This window comes from Vanessa cardui, chromosome 22, assembly GCF_905220365.1.
Source record: "Vanessa cardui chromosome 22, ilVanCard2.1, whole genome shotgun sequence".
NCBI classification, from domain to species: Eukaryota; Metazoa; Arthropoda; class Insecta; order Lepidoptera; family Nymphalidae; genus Vanessa; species Vanessa cardui.
The window spans coordinates 116,291-134,093 of NC_061144.1; the positions used below are offsets into that span (position 1 = coordinate 116,291).

General features: G+C 36.6%; 3 protein-coding genes across 3 annotated transcripts in view; 2 read left to right on the forward strand and 1 right to left on the reverse strand.

Annotated features, from left to right (window-relative positions):
* Positions 1-17,803, reverse strand: part of LOC124539241 — a 23,794-nt gene continuing 5,991 nt past the window's right edge. Inside the window, exons 2-10 of the mRNA XM_047116542.1 lie at positions 12,562-12,689; positions 10,432-10,587; positions 8,935-9,060; positions 7,824-7,937; positions 2,272-2,386; positions 1,884-2,017; positions 1,491-1,608; positions 1,075-1,173; positions 1-770 (exon numbers count right to left, since the gene is read on the reverse strand). Coding sequence (XP_046972498.1) covers positions 669-770; positions 1,075-1,173; positions 1,491-1,608; positions 1,884-2,017; positions 2,272-2,386; positions 7,824-7,937; positions 8,935-9,060; positions 10,432-10,587; positions 12,562-12,689 — 1,092 coding nt within the window. The 3' untranslated portion in view covers positions 1-668. The remainder of the gene's footprint in view (positions 771-1,074; positions 1,174-1,490; positions 1,609-1,883; positions 2,018-2,271; positions 2,387-7,823; positions 7,938-8,934; positions 9,061-10,431; positions 10,588-12,561; positions 12,690-17,803) is intronic.
* LOC124539244 (nicotinamide riboside kinase 1) lies at positions 4,290-7,367 on the forward strand. Its single transcript, XM_047116550.1, has 4 exons — positions 4,290-4,652; positions 4,769-5,305; positions 5,923-6,049; positions 6,911-7,367. Exons 2-4 carry the CDS (start codon positions 4,920-4,922, stop codon positions 7,010-7,012), a joined length of 615 nt encoding a protein of 204 aa, XP_046972506.1. The 5' UTR covers positions 4,290-4,652; positions 4,769-4,919; the 3' UTR covers positions 7,013-7,367.
* Positions 14,447-17,803, forward strand: part of LOC124539242 — a 16,393-nt gene continuing 13,036 nt past the window's right edge. Inside the window, exon 1 of the mRNA XM_047116549.1 lies at positions 14,447-14,553. The gene's annotated coding sequence lies outside the window, so the exon portion shown is untranslated. The remainder of the gene's footprint in view (positions 14,554-17,803) is intronic.

A 17,803-nucleotide genomic window follows, 5' to 3' on the forward strand; every position in this document is an offset into this window, starting at 1 on the left:
TCATTTACAATTTTAATAAAATATTTCCTTAACGATTTTTTATTAAATTTAATTTAGTAAAATAAATAAACCTTATGATTAAAAGCAATGGTATCGAGTAATATTAAATTAATAATATAATTACGGAGATCTCGTCGTGCCTTTATACTTTTATCTAAAGCTGTATTTACACTATCAACACGGAGAACGATAATACATGTACTCGTAAATATATTATTATTTTAAGCCTATTTTAGAGAATTTTAGCGTATAAATACAACGTCTAAAACGCTTTTAAAATCTTACATAAAATACTTTTCATAACATGAGTTAACACAGTCTTTACGTCACAAAGTCTTAGCACCAAAAAGTTCACTCAGTTGATTTAAAAAAAAATTACAATTAATACTAGGAGAGAAAACATCTAAAAATATCAGACCCTTTTCGCAGTAAACTAATTACTTTTATTAATTATGAAATAATTCTGAATTTCGAAAACATAATGTCAAGTGCCTTTTATTATTGTTTTGTTTTCGTAATTTGTCAATAAGAACACGTATCTCATTACAATGAATCTAATCTTAGCAACTTCATACAAAGTCGTACAGTAATCTCTAGTGGTCTACGTCTGCATGGTCGGCGTGTGTGCGTGCGCGTGTGTGCGTGCGTGTGTGTGTGTGTGCGTGCGCTCACAGCTCGTGGTGGTTGCGGCGCACGTAGCGCGCGAAGTAGTCCGGCCGCCAGCACTTGCACGAGCCCGGCACGAGGAACCAGTCGTAGTACAGCCGCACCTGATTGGGAATATTAATAGATTTGTCAATATTTGGACATAAAAAATGGTTTCATTTCTGGCATAAAATTAAAAAAATGTTTTGTATTTCTAATTCAATTATAGCAAAAGATATCACAGTCTTAAAACACTCTTTAAAACAAAAGCAATATCAAACTTAATAAATTCCGTCATGAATGTAACCTAATAGATTATTCATACATAATGAAAGTTATAGATGCTTGGCAGTTACGTGTAGCGCGATGTTATAAAATGTAGATTTTAGCAACGAAAGTGTTAGACTCGTTTATCGTCACTCAACGCACCTGATAGCAGCCGAGTTCGTCGTGTCCGTCGCAGTGCGGCGGCTTCTCAGTGCTGCTGTCGGTCTCACCCAGACGTTTCTGCGCGAACTGCTGGTACTCCTATGGTAAGAAAAAGGTTCTTATAGATATATAATAAGTATACACGCAAACGGTATGGTGCGCGCGTGTATGTGTGTGTGTGTGCGTGTGTGCGCGTGTGTGTGTGTGCGTGTGTGCGTGAGTGCGCGTGTGTGCGTGAGTGCGCGTGTGTGCGTGTGCGTGTGTGCGCGTGTGTGTGTGTGTGCGTGTGTGCGCGTGTGTGCGTGTGTGTGTGCGTGTTTGTGTATGTGTGTGTGCGCGTGGGTGCGCGTGTGTGCGTGTTTGTGTATGTGTGTGTGCGCGTGGGTGCGCGTGTGTGCGTGTGTGCGTGTGCGTACGGCGGGCGCGGGCGCGGCGGGCGGCGGCGGGTAGTGCAGCTCGGCCACGAGCAGCGACAGCCAGCGCGGGGAGCTGAGGCAGCCGCCCTCCAGGTAGTGGCAGCGCGACTGCATGCACCTGCCAATGGACGATAGCATGCTAGTGTTTTACAACAACAACAACAGCCTGTAAATTCCCACTGCTGGGCTAAAGGCCTCCTCTCCCGTTGAGGAGAAGGTTTTGGAAATTAATTATAAAATAAAAACTTACACAGAACATAGCATTCTGTACAAAAAACTTTTATAAGTGACTAAATCACAACTTAGTACAAATTGTTTTTATTTGTCGAATAAAAAAATTGTCATTAGTACTTTTTTGTAAATCCCACTATCTTCATAATTTCAAAAACATACCTTGTGACTTCAACAGTCTGCGTAAAATATCCCTCGTAGGGAATCTGTACTACATAGCGCCACACTCCTTGGTAGTTACGAGCGAACACCGGCGTCGCGTACTCCACGCGGGCGGGGCAGGGAGTGGGCGGGCCCTGAATGGTAGAAGACAATCCCTTTAAACAATGCTGCAAATCTTTTTTTAAACATAGTATTTTTAGCATAAAATAATTATTAAATATTTCAGTTGCTTAGTTATAGACAAATGTTGTTTTTAAAAACATTGCCTGAAAATTTATCACAAAATAATTTATTTAAGTACCCAACGTACCTTACTGTACCTAAATATTATATTCTATTCTTACTTATAATAGTTTTTATGACCTATTTTCATTCATACATTTATTACCTCATATTTATGAGGCGGTGCGTGAGGTGTGTGTGTGTGAGTACCCACTCCAGGGTCTTCTCGACGTTCTGGTCCCGAACTCTCACCATTAATAGCTCGGTACAGCATACAAAATCTAAAACACACAATTATTAATTATTTTCACTCCTATTATAACTTTAGCGATGGTTGCATGATCGTGACCTTTGTGATATTATACAATCATGGAAATTTTATCTGATGAGAGAAAATTATGCATAGACTAATTTATCAAGGAAACTTATATTACAAATTTGGACTTATTTTATCAAAGTGATTAACATTGATAATCATGTTTTCGTTGTTATTAGGCTGAAGATGTAGCACTTTTGCCGATGAATAAAAGCTACGTAAAATATTTGTTGTCAACTTGTCTTTACAAAAGACTTGGCTGTACGATGTAATACCTTTGCCTTTTGCCTCTAAGGAAAGAAAAAAGCGAAAAAAAAAATGTCAACTTGTCATTGTCAGTTGTCAAATGTCAGACGGGCGCATTTTGAATTGAATTTATAGGTTAGAGAGTATAAATATTAGTAAAAATTGTTATGTTTTTATTAATGTTGATGATTTAAAATGTCTTCGGCGTTAGTACGTCAGGCTCTTGCTTTAGTGGATCCTGAAGGTATGGAACAATACATCTTTTTGTGCCTGTATATTAAAATTCAGAGTTAATTGTATTTTTCTTGTTTCTAGAAAACATAAGTAAAGGAAAAAAGCGTCGGGCAAACCCAACTCGGCATCAGAGCGTAGGTCAAGGTTCGTACCGTAGTCAGACGTTGCATCATTCACGAGTTACACAATTAACTTATCATAAAGTAGTATATATTTATAATTCTTCGACGTAAGCCGTTTTGCGTAAATTTTGCTAATATTTATATATCAATGCACATGTTACTATTTAACAGAATATACCTCTAACTACCAAATACCTTCGTTATGAAGGCTGATTAGAGAAGAGCATCTCCCACTTGTTTTAAATAAACTGATATATTAAAAAGTAAATGTGTTATTTTAGTTAACACTCATCCATACAAACAAAATAGTAAAAAGCAGAAGAAGGCAGTAATCAAATCAAAGGAAAAAATAGTGGAAGAGAATATAAAGAAGCTCCTAGCACTGTCAACACCAACAGCTAACAGTGCAGTGGCTGAAAAGGTATTTATTTATTTATTTGATTACAAGAAGCAGTTGAGGTAATGTGCGATTTGATAGTATATAAAGGTATTAATTTCAGGATATTTACCATGTTTTTTATTTTTTTTTTTGATTTTTTTGAGCTTGATATTTTGTCATTATCTACAATTTAAAATCTTGGTAGTGTCTAATTTGAGGAGTAGTAAAAAAAATTAAAAGGTTGACTTTGAATGGCACTTTGAAATGACACTTTTTTTATCAGAACTATTTACAAGAAGTAAAAGTTGATATAAGTAGTTAAGCAGAATGGTGTTGTAGTATAAATAAAGATGTAATAATCATTAACTATTTGTAGTGCATAATGTAGAGCTGTTGATAAATCACATAGAATGTAAATATTAATTAGTTAATCTCTACAGCTTTGTGTGAATTATTAATTATAAGAATATTCTATGTTTAAAGAAATTTTGCTGAATATGTTGGTTTTTTGTATTGTGTGTTATTATTATAATTATTATGTAGTATCATGATAAAAGTGTGCCATACTCATTTTCATAAATAATCTATTTAACATAAATTTACTTTATATAGATTGATAAGAATTATCTTGAATACAATTTTATTGTTGTGTTATATTTGCACTGATTAGATACAATCATTGACTTTGAACCAGTCTCCAAAGTGTTTTGATGTATTCTGAATTTTGCTTATTAACTCAGTTTTATTTAAGTAGATTCAATGTCAACTATAAACATAATAAACAAAGAGATTAATCTACTCAATGGTTGCTTTGAGCTAAACCATAAACATTGCCGATCATACATTTGTAATATTTTACATATGAATATTCATATTCTCTTTTACAGATTGTGGAGCGAGCTGTCAAAGGCAAGCCTCTTGCTGAGAAAATTGAAGTTAAAGTTGATGAAGTGAAGTCCATTCTTTTTGCAGAAGAGCCCTTTGATGAATTTGAAAACAGTTATTTCTGTAGTTAAAATATCTTTGAATCTGTTTCAATAAATATTTAAATTCCTCACAAAACAATCATTAACTCAAAATTTTATAGTGAGTGGGAAACTGTTGAAAGTATTTAGTTCCATTTGGTCGAAAAAGACATGCCTTTATGGACATTCCTGATGCAGTTTTGGGGAAACTGATTTTGGTAACGACAGTTACTGTTTTTCTGGTTTTTGTTTTTTGGATCAATTCATATCCTTTCATAGACGAAGGTAAGACATTACAAATAACTAATTCATAGAATTAAGTCTGAAATTTTATAGTTTCAAATGTGGGTCGTTTTACATTATATTTTTAACTATAGCTGTGAATGCCTTTATTGTTTTAGATCTTGCTATCTACAAATACATTCCTGATCCACAGTGGGCATTACTATCGTGCGCTGTTTGGGGCTTCTTTTTCATCGGGGGACTCATGTCTTTTACTCTGTACCACATATATCCACACCTCTAACTTATTTCCATAGAGCTCAAATCACTATGGCACATGGGAAAATGGACAGCTGGATTATCATAGGTGTATCTGGTGTTACTTGCGGAGGAAAAACAACTCTAGCGAATAAATTAAAAAACCTTCTCACACCTGTGTACGTGTTCCATCAAGATAAATACTTCTATCTGGATGATAGTCCCCATCATATTAAATGTGACGGTCTGGACCATAACAACTATGATATACTGTCGTCACTGGATATGCAAGCTATGTTCAATGATATCATGAAGACTGTGGACGGTGAAAATAAAGCACATTCGTTCAATGATGAACGAAGTGGAGGGAAGTTACAAGTGAACGGTAAAAAGTTTATGGTGTTAGAAGGGTTTACAGTGATGAATTATAAACCGATTATGGAAATTTGTAATTTAAGGTATGTAAACGTTATTGTTATATATTTATATACCTTTCATCAACAACAACAACAACAAAAACAGCCTGTAAATTCCCACTGTTGTGCTAAAGGCCTCCTCTCCCTTTGAGGAGAAGGTCTGGAACATATTCCATCACGTTGTTCCAATCCGGGTTGGTGGAATACACATGTGGCAGAATTTCTATGAAATTTGTCACATGCAGGTTTCCTCACGATGTTTTCCTTCACCGCTGAGCACGAGATGAATTATAAAGACAAATCAAGCACATGAATCAGCGGTGCTTGCCTGGGTTCTAACCACTGGGCCATTGACGACCTCCGTGGTCGAGTGGTGTGTACACCGGTTTTCATGGGTACGCCACTCTGAGGTCCCGGGTTCAATTCCCGGCCGAGTCGATGTAGATTACCATTAGTTTTCTATGTTGTCTTGGGTCTGGGTGTTTGTGGTACCGTCGTTACTTCTGATTTCCATAACACAAGTGCTTCAGCTACTTACATTGGGATCAGAGTAATGTATGTGATGTTGTCTCATATTTATTTATTTATTTATTATCTCGGCTCTACCTTTCATCAGTGTGACATAAATGTCAAGATTAGCTTCATATATTCCACATCAGATACTACTTCGTGCTGGAATACGGTGAGTGCTTGGCGCGGCGCTGCCTGCGTCTGTACGAGCCGCCCGACGTAGATGGGTACTTCGACCGCTGCGTGTGGCCCGAGCACATCCGCTACCGAGCAGAGGTACCCACTCTCTCTTTATCTCTACACTCTACACTCTATACTCTATACACTCAGTTAGGCGGCAGTTTTTGACAGCTCAATTTTATTAAATATATAAGAGTATAGACCGCGTCGTGTAAAAAGAACGCTGGAAGAAAGCGGAGGGGGTGTGCTTGCGCATAGGTACTATCGAGCAAGAAAGTATTATTGCTTTTGCATATTGTTTATTTTTGAAGTAGCCTCGCTCGCGGGTTTGCAAATTAAATATTGATAAGCATGCCGATAAATATATTGGACAAAATATAATTAAGTATAAACAAAAACGTGTTTGATTCAAGATAGAATATTTAATCTAATTACAAAATTAAAGGTGTTATAGGCAAACGTTTTGGACATTGGAATTGTGGATAATTCTTTTATAAAATGTCAATGTCTATTATTGGTTTTTATTCAGTTCTTTTATTTTTGTCGCTAGTTAGAAAGACAGTAAGAAATTCCGAATCTTTTGAACCATTTAAAATTTAGATTCGCACCATTTTGTTGCCAATTTATAAAACGGACCACCATTTTATAGATTGTTATAAATTATTATCAACTGCATTAATATCAGCCTCTCTTTCCTAAAACAATTTACGTCATAAATATTATTTATTTCTTTCCTATGTAAAACCATTTCGTAATAAAAACTTTTTTGCGTGATGGTATTTTGAGAACAAACGTAACGTGGACACGGCGTGGATAGCAAAGGTCGACTGACGAACCAATAGCGCACCGGCAAGCATGCGGCGCTTGACCCGCCGCACCTCATACCACCAGCTATAATCTATTTTTTGACGATTTTATACATATATTAAAAAATGTTTTTTTTTTTATAATTGCCAGATAGAGAAGGACAATCGAGTCAAAATCTTAGACGGAAGGAGTCACGACGCTCTGGATGTTGTCGTCTCAGATCTTAAAACTCTCGGGGCGGTTCAAGTTTAGCGAATAGCAAAAGATTATAGTTCTTAAAAATCAGATTTTGTTGAACTTTTTACGAAGAATGTATACAACATATTAATTGAGTATAGTATTTATTAAATCGAATACATATGTATATTTTGAATAGATATTGTATTCGGTAGATCATTACTGTCAATAATGGATGTGCTTGTAAAAATATATTATATACAATTTCTTATAGTTACTAAAATATCGATGCGATGTTGCCTTTTGTGTTGTAAGAGACAAAATGTGTATCGCGAGTTGAAATTTTTAAACGCAGTATTTTCGTATGTTCACACTTTCTTGTTTATGACGCTACACGTTTCTAGTAAATATATATAAGTACGTTTCTAAATGTAATTTGTTTTATTTATGTTCTTTTTTATCACATTTTATAATGGGCTTCAGCTTTAAACAAATCAGTAGTTTCGTCACTTCTACAAACTAGGAATAAATGTGGAATCATGATCGTTCCTTGTAGAACGCCTTGATCGCATACAGTGGTGGTGACTATTCTATGAAATACATAAGTGGTTGTGCAAATGAGCCGTCTGAAGTTAAGAGGTCACCGCCGCGCTTAGGTATTGGCGCTGTAAGAAATTTGAATTATTCCTTGGTTTCCAATGAGAACATAGGGAACTAAGTTGTTTGTGCCTGTAGTTACATCGAATGTATCTGACTCGCAGTAGGCATGTGATAAAATTAGATTAACTATAAGTCTTGATCTAGTCTTGAATCAATAAGTCTTGATGTGTGTGTGTGTGTGTGTGTGTGTCTCTGCGTGTGTGTGTGTGTGTGTGCGTGCACTCACACTCCGCCGCCGTCGCAGAAGTGTCGGTTGTCGCGCGCGTCGGCGGCGCGGTGCTCCATGCGCAGCTCGCCCGGCGCCTCGGCCGGCAGCGACCGCTTGGCGCGCTCCTCTAGTCTGTGGCCCGAGTTATCGAATCATCAGTTATCATAACATTATTATTATTATTACAGCTTTATTTATTTCCACACAAAAATTATAATTACAAAAGAAAAAAAAAATCAACAAAATACGTAACATGCAAATTAACTAAATATATTTTTTTTTTTTTTTTTTATATTTATCATAACATATTAGAATTTAAATAACACACAAAGGTTCTTTTCACCGGTTCATCTCAGATATTTCTCTCCGAACCAGTGGTAGATTTTTGACAATCTACAAGCAAGCGTTCTCGGTACAAAACAGTCGCAGTGGACCTCCGTGGTCGGGTGGTGTGTACACCGGTTTTCATGGGTACGCCACTCCGAGGTCCTGGGTTCGATTCCCGGCCAAGTCAATGTAGATTATCATTAGTTTTCTATGTTGTCTTGGGTCTGGGTGTTTGTGGTACCGTCGTTGCTTCTGATTTTCCATAACACAAGTGCTTTAGCTACTTACATTGGGATCAGAGCAATGTATGTGATGTTGTCTCATATATAAGCCAGTATTCAAAAATATTCTTCGTAACTACTCCTTTTTTATATTTATATGTATGTAGGTAGGTAGGTATATATGTATTTATGTAGATATATAGGTATGTATGTATATATATATGTATGTATGTACAGGTATTTGCATGTATGTTTATTTTACGTTTTCCTTATATGCAATTTTATATTAAATCAAATATCCATTGTATACGTATGCATCATAATATAATTATGCACTACCCTCTTTACAGAATATGTTGTCCTCATCTGTTGGGTTGCCTGTAAGAGATCGCTTTTAGTGATAAGGCCGCCCTTGCCGTCAATTTTCTGTAACTAATCATGTTATATTTACTGTTATTTTATGTGATATTGAGTGCAATAAAGTTTTTATCTATCTATCTATCTATCTACCCTGTCATACATACGTCAATGTACAAAGGACCAGTTTCTGTCAGTACAGTACAGTACAGTACTCGCGGTACCTGTTGTGCTGCAAGTCGGGCAGCGCGTCGGGCGCGACGTGCGCCACGCGAGGCAGCGCGTCGTCGGCGCGCAGCACGGGCAGCGTGCGCGACAGGAAGCGCAATGTGTGGTTGCGGATCAGTTCGCTGCGTGCCCGCCGGGGACAGACATTACTTATTGTAATAATTACACCATTGACTTATCACTAAACACTTAATAATATTTAACATAGGTCACATTTAAGGTTTTACATTTTTATAGTAAAGTAAAGTAACAGCCTGTAAATTTCCCACTGCTGAGATAAGGCCTCCTCTTCCATTAAGGAGAGGGTTTTGGAACATATTCCACCACGCTGTTCCAATGCGGGTTGGTGGAACATTTTTATAGGTGTAACAAACAACACGGCCACGGCCGTGACACATAACACGGCCTCACGGTCCCACGATGCTAATATCGTGGGACCGTGAGGCCGTGTTATGTGAAATTAAAAACGAGAACTGGAAAGTCATTGCATCAAGATCTAAGATGCAAATACACCATCGACTTATCACTAAACACTTACAAATAATATTTATATTGGTAACATTTAAAGTGATACATTTTTATAGGTGTAAACAATATTAGCATCGACCGAGGACCGTGAGACCGTGTTATATGACGTTAAAAACTAAGCGAGGACTTGAAAGTCATTTTTTTTGTATAGGTTGGCGGACGAGCATATGGGCCACCTGATGGAAAGTGGTCACCATCACCCAAAGACAATGACGCTGTAAGATATATTACCTTACATCGTCAATGTGCCACCAACTGAGAACTAAGATATTATGTCCCTTGTGCCTGTAGTTACACTGGCTCACTCACCCTTCAAACCGGAACACAACAATACTGAGTACTGTTATATGGCGGTAGTATAACTGATGAGTGGGTGATACCTACCCAGACAGGCTTGCACAAAGCCCTACCACCAAGTGAAGTCATTGCATCGAGATCCGAGATACAAAGCGATTTAATCTATTGTCTCGTGTTGCCTTCAATAATTAGGAGTATGAGTAAGAAGTAGTACATTTTTCTATATATAAATCTCATTTTGAATACTTATATTTGTGGGCAGAAAGCTACGTTAGGTCGGACGCTGCATTATTAACAATAACTCTTTGTTGACTACAATACATGTACATATCTCTTAATAAATTAAATTCGTTATTCTTACAATAACAAAATTGAAAGACAAGCCAAAGTAGCAGCTGATAATATTTGCTGTAGTTCGGAAAATTTCTTTTCGCTCGTCCGTCAAGGTGCAACACCAACGACTTAGCGTGCTTTTCAGACCAGAGGAGATAGTAACTACCAATCAGTATTGGTAGTTACTATCTCCTTATATAAAATTCTCAAAAGTAACTTGTATTATATCAATCTAGGATACGAGCCCGGGACCAAACTTGCAGCCTCTAATCCAAAACCAACTAGACAGCCGAAATTATTTTATCAATAATTCTATTAACTTAGTTGATACTTACAAAGGATAAGGTTCGCCATTAGGATTCTGTCCCATCGGGTTCCGCGGTATGAGGCCCCTGTTGAGGTCCCCGCACAGGTTGTTGGCGCTGACGTGGGCTCGGTCGCCAGCCGACGCACACTCCGACGTCACTTGTCGGTAGGGCGGTGGCCGTACTCTGCAACCACACCGAACTGTTAACGCCTTGACACTTAACCAAGCACCATAAGAAGGTTCAGTTACACTTGAGGAGCGCTAATATGGAGTACGAATACACTTTGGCGGCAGAACAACCTGAGTCCTGAGTGAGTAATCCTTCCTCCGACGAAAACATCCCTACAATTGGGTTTACTAAATATATACACATAGCGTAGGGTACATTTTTATTCATATTTTCTTCGATTTTTTTTTAGTAAGAAGCCATTGACATTCGATCTTTAAATAGACTGCTAAACAATCCATTAAGCAAAACAGTTATGTCTAAATAGAATTTGTGTTCAAAGCATCAGTCATAACGAATTCGATGACAGCACCCATTATGCTATATTTGTAACGTGCTAGTGAAAGTGGCGTCCTCTAACCGCCCACCGTCCACTGACCACTTGTTACACTCGAAAGTGATAAACAAGTAATCAGCGCCGAGAGAGAGCCGAGAGCTCGCATGTCTGGACGAGAAATCTCTGCATTATTTTAAGTCATGTTTATTGCATTCGGATGGGACTTCATTTGCCGACCGAAGACCGCTGGCGTTTTATTGGCGAAATTACTTTGAGGGCAGATTTGACCTTCAGGTTAATTACAAGATATGTATTTTAATGGATATTACCTTATTGAGAAGTTTTATGATGATAACTGACAACAGTTATGTAGACAATTATATTCTAGTTAAATATAAAATTGTTTAATTATTCTTTCTGCGAGCGTGCTCTCATCATTTATTACAAGCCGTCGTAGCTAAGCGTAATGACACCGTTATATATACTGTAGGACAGTATCCTCACTTCTGATAACGGTCTAGGTAAAGGGTCGGTTACAGGATAACCGTTGAGCCCGTTAGTGGCCTCTCAACATGAGACTTGTGTCGGAAATCCCTTTCACGACAGTCACACAGCTACTGCGATAAAGGGCTTTCATAGTTAACATTTTGTAATAAAAAATTAAATTAAAAATTTCAGAAACCCCCGCCACAAAAAACATAAGCTACCTTTAAAAAGTAAAAAATAATAAAAGAAAATTAATCCTAAAGTACCTATATGTATAATTATGTTTAATATTAAAAAAAAACTTCGCGTTGGGGGACCTCTCCTAATTAATTAGTGTCACATGTTTACCGATCTCATCTTTTATCTAACACTTATTATTATTTTGTACAACAGCGCTCGGTCCCCCAACGCGAAGTTTAGGATTAATTTTCTTTTATTATTTTTTAATTTTTAAAGGTAGCTTATGTTTTTTGTGGCGGGGGTTTCTGAAATTTTTAATTTAATTTTTTATTTTATACTTTTTAAAGGTAAACATCCTTATAATATCTCTGATTAAGTTGTAAATACGTAGGTTCTTGTCGATTTAAAACATATAAGTTAAAATTACATTTTAAGGTCAATCTTGTTCTTTTTTATTTTTATTTTACTTACTGATTATATTTTTTGTTTCTTAATTAATTTTTTTTTCTAGTAATTTTATTTAATTACTAATGTTTTTTTGTGATGTACAAGTCATAACCTTTCATTTGATACCCCATTTGAGCATATTTGCAGACATTCGGTTTTTCTTCCCCACTTTAACTCCCCATAACTTTTAAACGGCTAAACCGATTTTCATCAAACATGTCTAAGAACACTCGCCCGTAAAACACCTATAATACAAAAAAAAACTAAATTGAAATCGGTTCATTCGTTCGGGAGCTATGATGCCACAGACAGACAGACACACAGACAGACAGACAGACAGACACGTCAAACTTATAACACCCCTCTTTTTGCGTCGGGGGTTAAAAAGAGGAGTAAAAGAGTAATAGCAATGAATCATGAAGTGTTTATAATATCGCTGATTCGTCTTAAATCGCACATGACAAACGGACAAGTTATAAATGAGATAAATTCTAAAATTAAGTATTTAACGGTAATCATTTGTTAGCGTAAATGATAATTACCTAGGTGGAGTGGCGTTCGGTGACTCGACGAACGCGTAGTAACCTTCCGGCGGCTCCTCGGAGTCGCCCTGTGCGTCTTCTGTCTTCGGTTCCACAGTCGGCTCTGACATGCACAGCGCTGCTAGGGTCTGTAATTAAGTAAAACAGTCTATTTACTAGAATGATAATTATATTTATATGCATACCCAGCCAAGAACAAAGACATGCAAACACGTATAACTTTGACAGGAAAAAAGCAAAATGACGTCGGTACCTACATCTCAAAAAACAAAAATATGCGTATATACTTAGATAAGAATATACGCATATATATAAATATATTCCTGTTTGTTTATAATATTCGTTGGTTGACGCTTAATCGAACAAACAATACAGCTATAATTTTCTCTTTTTCTCAGTTCGGTAAAAGGTTGCATCTATCCACGCGAAGCTATACAAATCGCCTTATAAGTCGAGAGTCGGCGCCAATGTAGCGGCATATGCAAATGATTTCCAATGCCCTTATAGACCTTATTCTCATAAACTTAAGGTTTATTTTGAAACAGGGAGCAGGTACGTGTTTATGTGTAGCGCAGTACGTTTTAGTCAAGTCCGTTACGCCTTACTAACCTGCATACCTCGAGCATTTATCGCGGATTCAATGAAGACAGATACAATCTACAGTAATAATTTCTGCGGGATTTGATTCACAATCGGTCAAGTCAAACTGTTTCCGGGAAAATGGTTTCCAACTTTTACCTGTTTGTTATTTGTTAGAGCTACAATGACGGTAATACTGGTATGTAGTGGCTGCAGTAATTTATGAGAAATTAAATTTTTTTAGGAGCACGAACGAAAATACGATAGAACAAAAATTATGATGAATAGAGCGAATGAATAGAATGAAAATTGTTAAAAACGAGCTTAATAGTATATCTTCGTGGAGTTTGTGATACCATCGAGTGGTAAGGTCACCCTCGCTCATGGGCATTGTCAACGTAACGAGTGTAAACCACTTACTCCAAAAATATGTGACGTCAATGTGTGCGACCCTTCAAGCAGGAAAACTTAAATCCAAAGTACATCTTTTGCGCGGAATAATTGGTAAGTGAGCCACAAATTCATTAATAACGATACAAATCCATTACTTCATGGGTAGTTTTAATTGATTTAACGGCCGATTAGCGCAAAAGGCTAAATTATCAGATAGAAGAGTAATAGAAGGAACACTGCCACTTAGTATTTTTATGGCCTGCTTTCAATCTTAATTATAATATATAGTCACTTTGCAATTGTTGCCGACTGCGGTTGTTCTACTCTACTTACAAAGAGGCAGTTGCATTTCGCCCGAAGTAAGTTCGGGATGGAATCGGAAACGTATGACGATTACCTTTACAAATAAGTAGAATTGCCCATGTTATGGCAAAAACTATGTTGTTGAACCTTGCAATGTTCTATTCGTGACGACCTCCATGGTTGAGTGGTGTTTAAACCGGTTTTCATGGGTACGCCACTCTGAGGTCCCGGGTTCGATTCCCGGCCGAGTCGATGCAGATTACCATTAGTTTTCTATGTTGTCTTGGGTCTGGGTGTTTGTGGTACCGTCGTTACTTCCGATTTCCATAACACAAGTGCTTCATCTACTTAACCCCAATGTACCTAAGTATCAGATCAGAGTAATGTATGTGATGTTGTCTCATATTTATTATTCGTATGTTTTATTAAAATCATTTATATTATAAAGGTAATTATTTAGAGCAAAATTTAATACGTATGATGTCGCGCGGAACAGCTAGTATAGAATATAAGGTAGTAAACAGAGATCATTTCAGATAATTGAGAAGACATTACGTGTCAGCAGACGATAACGGACGCCGCAAATTATAGCGAAGATATTAAAACTACGTTCACTCGACCACATTATCCGTTGAGATTTATCATTCACATTATTTATGCAATGCTCGTCGTGAGTGTCTTCAAATATTTGAGTTACGAGTGGAGTGGATTACGGAGGTGAGAGAGTACTCGACGATTGCAAATTTGTTTTTAATGCCTATTTTTGCTAGCGAGTAGACTTTTACACATGTCCAGATGGACATATTGTCTTGTCTAAGCATTGAATAAAAAAAAAATTCAATCTAAGTAGGATATTCCTTTTCTTTCCAGTTTTATTATTCGACAAGTAAATGTTCGGTAAATAAACTTAGCCTAAGTATTTCCACATTTCATTGAAAATTAATATAAATATTGGCCATTGGCTCGTCTTTGTTCCATTTAGGGAACGGTTCTTAACGTCGTCAATATTGTCATACCCTTTTAGCTAAATTATAATTTTGGCATACTACGACAAATAGAGGCTATACCGTTTCGCGCTAAAATGCACTATAGTAGTTACTTTTAGTAACTTTACGCCAGTGCGTCGGAGATAAAGAATTACTTTATTGTCCTACTCTACTTACGTAGTACGTAATCACATAACTGTCGCGGTTCTTATGACCGGTTGTGCGTCCACGCAACGCTGACTGCGGCTGTCTGCTCTAACTCATAAACTTCTTAATAAACGACCTGTCACGAAATAGAGTTTTTATTTTTTACTTATTTGTATTTCGGAAAGGAGAGCGGCTCGTTTGATGAAAAGTGGTCGTTATTGTAGACAGTCACACTGCCAATACGCCGTCATTGGGTCTTAGATGTTGTATCACTTTAAATACTATACAGTAAAACATTTTAGTAGTCAATATTTCAACTTTACCAACATTTAGGAAAGCAGCTCTCAGAAATGGCAAGAAACTTGCATAGATGCTCTTGCAAAACAAACCATATTTACTTTCCTAATTTAAGCCTTCCATTATTTAAGATCACCGTAGAAGCATTTAACTATACATTTTTGTTTTGATTTTACTCCGTTAATAACAATCTATGAAATGCTCTCATTGAGATAGCAAGAAATTGATTATAACGCAGACCTTTTAAACTAGTTGAAGAATATATACCTATATGATGATTGCCCAGACGGACTTTGCAAACCTACTACCACTAAGACGTTTATAACTGTACCCTTTATTTACCCAAGAAATAATGAATAATTTCCTCTGCACCCTAAATAAAATCTTTGGGTATTCTTACTCTAAGAAAAGACATATTTCAACGACTATATAATGAATAACGAATCAATTTAAGAGGAGAATTAGTCGAATAGCGTATTACGGCATCGGAATTCCTTGTTACAACAATTAACAAAGCGAAATGTATGATGACATTTGTACATTTTGATGTAATTCGTGCACTGCATATATGTAGGTATAGTTGTCTCGTGATATTATTTAGCCATATATAACGCATTATCCGAATTTGTAAGTAAATATTCAAATAAAAAAAAATGGATCCCCCAAACTTTACTTAAACCGAATTCTGACTACGGAAGCAATCTCAACGAGTAACTGTGTGAAGCAGGCGAGTGCACAAACACAAGTATGTATTCCGATGGATTTGCAGCTTTCTCGTTCGATTATCATCAATCATTGTTACAGGTAGTTCCTGACAAAATATCATTGCATTTCTATACCGAACAAAAACTAAATAATAATATAGCATGGGTTAAAACGATAATTAACACTAACTTTCTTAATATTGCTAAGTGGGTTGATGAAATAAAACCTACTAAGCGTTTAAGCGATAATTATTGCCTCTTGTTAACAGTTTATTTGATAGGAATAAATAGGTTCATAAGAATTGAGGAAATTGTTCTATTCGTTTTTACAAAAACGTCCGCCGTAAGGATACGTTTTTGTCTAATTGAGAAAAACGATTCAATCAATAAACATAATTAACATAAACTTATACTCGACAATGACGATTATTTTGGTGTAGGTTCTAGTATAATATATGTAAATGCGTTTCCCACTTTCTCCCACTTTATAGATTATTATTATATTACATACTGCAATTGTAAAAATAAAAAAAAATGTCCTTTTGGGTACAGGGATTAGGGACCAGTACCAGCTCTATCAACATTTTAGAACTATAAATCGATTAGTTTCGATGCTTGATGTTTGAATGTTAAAATTTGCTGCGAATTTTATTTAGTCTTTGTCTGGTTTTGGTAGCTCTATACTAAGGGAACAGTGAAAGTTTCGCCGAAACTGTAAACTCTCTCACTTTTTCCTTTTTATTACTTTTAATAAAGACGAATATATATACGCATATATTATAAATACATGTAACAAAATTGGAATGCCTGTAATATTGAAATACCGCTTTTTAATGTAATAATACTTAAGTATGAATCCGCGATAGAATACTATTATATTGATATCCAGCAAAAGTGTCACCAAGCAGGAGCGTGAGAAAAATGGCTACGCTGACCTGCTTCTCTGAAGATCGGGCGATGAAGCGATGCCTTATGGGACCTCTCGAGTTTGGAGGTCATATAAATAGGCCAACCGTCATGACATAACAGTATCATAGGGAAGTGATCCTTGAATGGTTCTCGAAGAAACGAAGTGGCCGTCTTAGTGGATATTTCAGTATACTTAGTGATCTTATATACCATATATATTCATAAATACGTAATTTCGAAGATTCAAAGTAACCTGTTCGTAAAGGAGTTATCAAAAGTAAACGGCTTGTCACCTGACGGATTACATCAGGTTTCGTCCGGCTTTTGTTTTTATCATTCGAAATCTAAACCCATCGAGGAGCCGCATGTGAAATCGTCATGTCAGGTGGTATGACGTGAGGTGGAGCGACGAGTCCCGTTACGGCGACGCGTGCACGTTCAAACAGAGCGTATCGACCATCGTTTGCGTCTCAACTCAAATACTGCCGCGGAATACAGTTCACGTTACACCTTATTAGATGCTTATCAAGCACCGTGCAATGACAGGGGCGCGTGTGACACACATTTGTATCAACGATCTGTGATTACAGTACTCGTTTTCTATTGCTCACGGAAAACTCCGTACCTCTTTGTTGCGACAAAATAGTTTCAATATACTGCAATTATAATTTTTTTTCTTGTACTGTTACAAGACGTTCTATAATAATTTAGGTCTATATGCTCATAAATTACGTATAAGGGCAATTTCGAATTTAGCGAATTTCCTCAATTCTAAAAGTTATTTATGAAGCACTAGTATCTAAGTAGTACATTTTTTAGGAAACAGACTATCTGACCTTAAAATATAAAACGTAAAAAGAAATATAGTTGCAACTGTATATCCAACTTTGGAATTAAGAGTTGCCAGTGCGCTAGATTTAACAT

Coding starts and splice junctions, on each gene's coding strand:
- LOC124539244 (XM_047116550.1), top strand. CDS start 4,920: ATGGCACATGGGAAAATGGACAGCTGGATTATCATAGGTGTATCTGGT. Junction 5,306..5,922: donor ATGGAAATTTGTAATTTAAG/GTATGTAAACGT, acceptor ATTCCACATCAG/ATACTACTTCGTGCTGGAAT. Junction 6,050..6,910: donor ACATCCGCTACCGAGCAGAG/GTACCCACTCTC, acceptor TATAATTGCCAG/ATAGAGAAGGACAATCGAGT.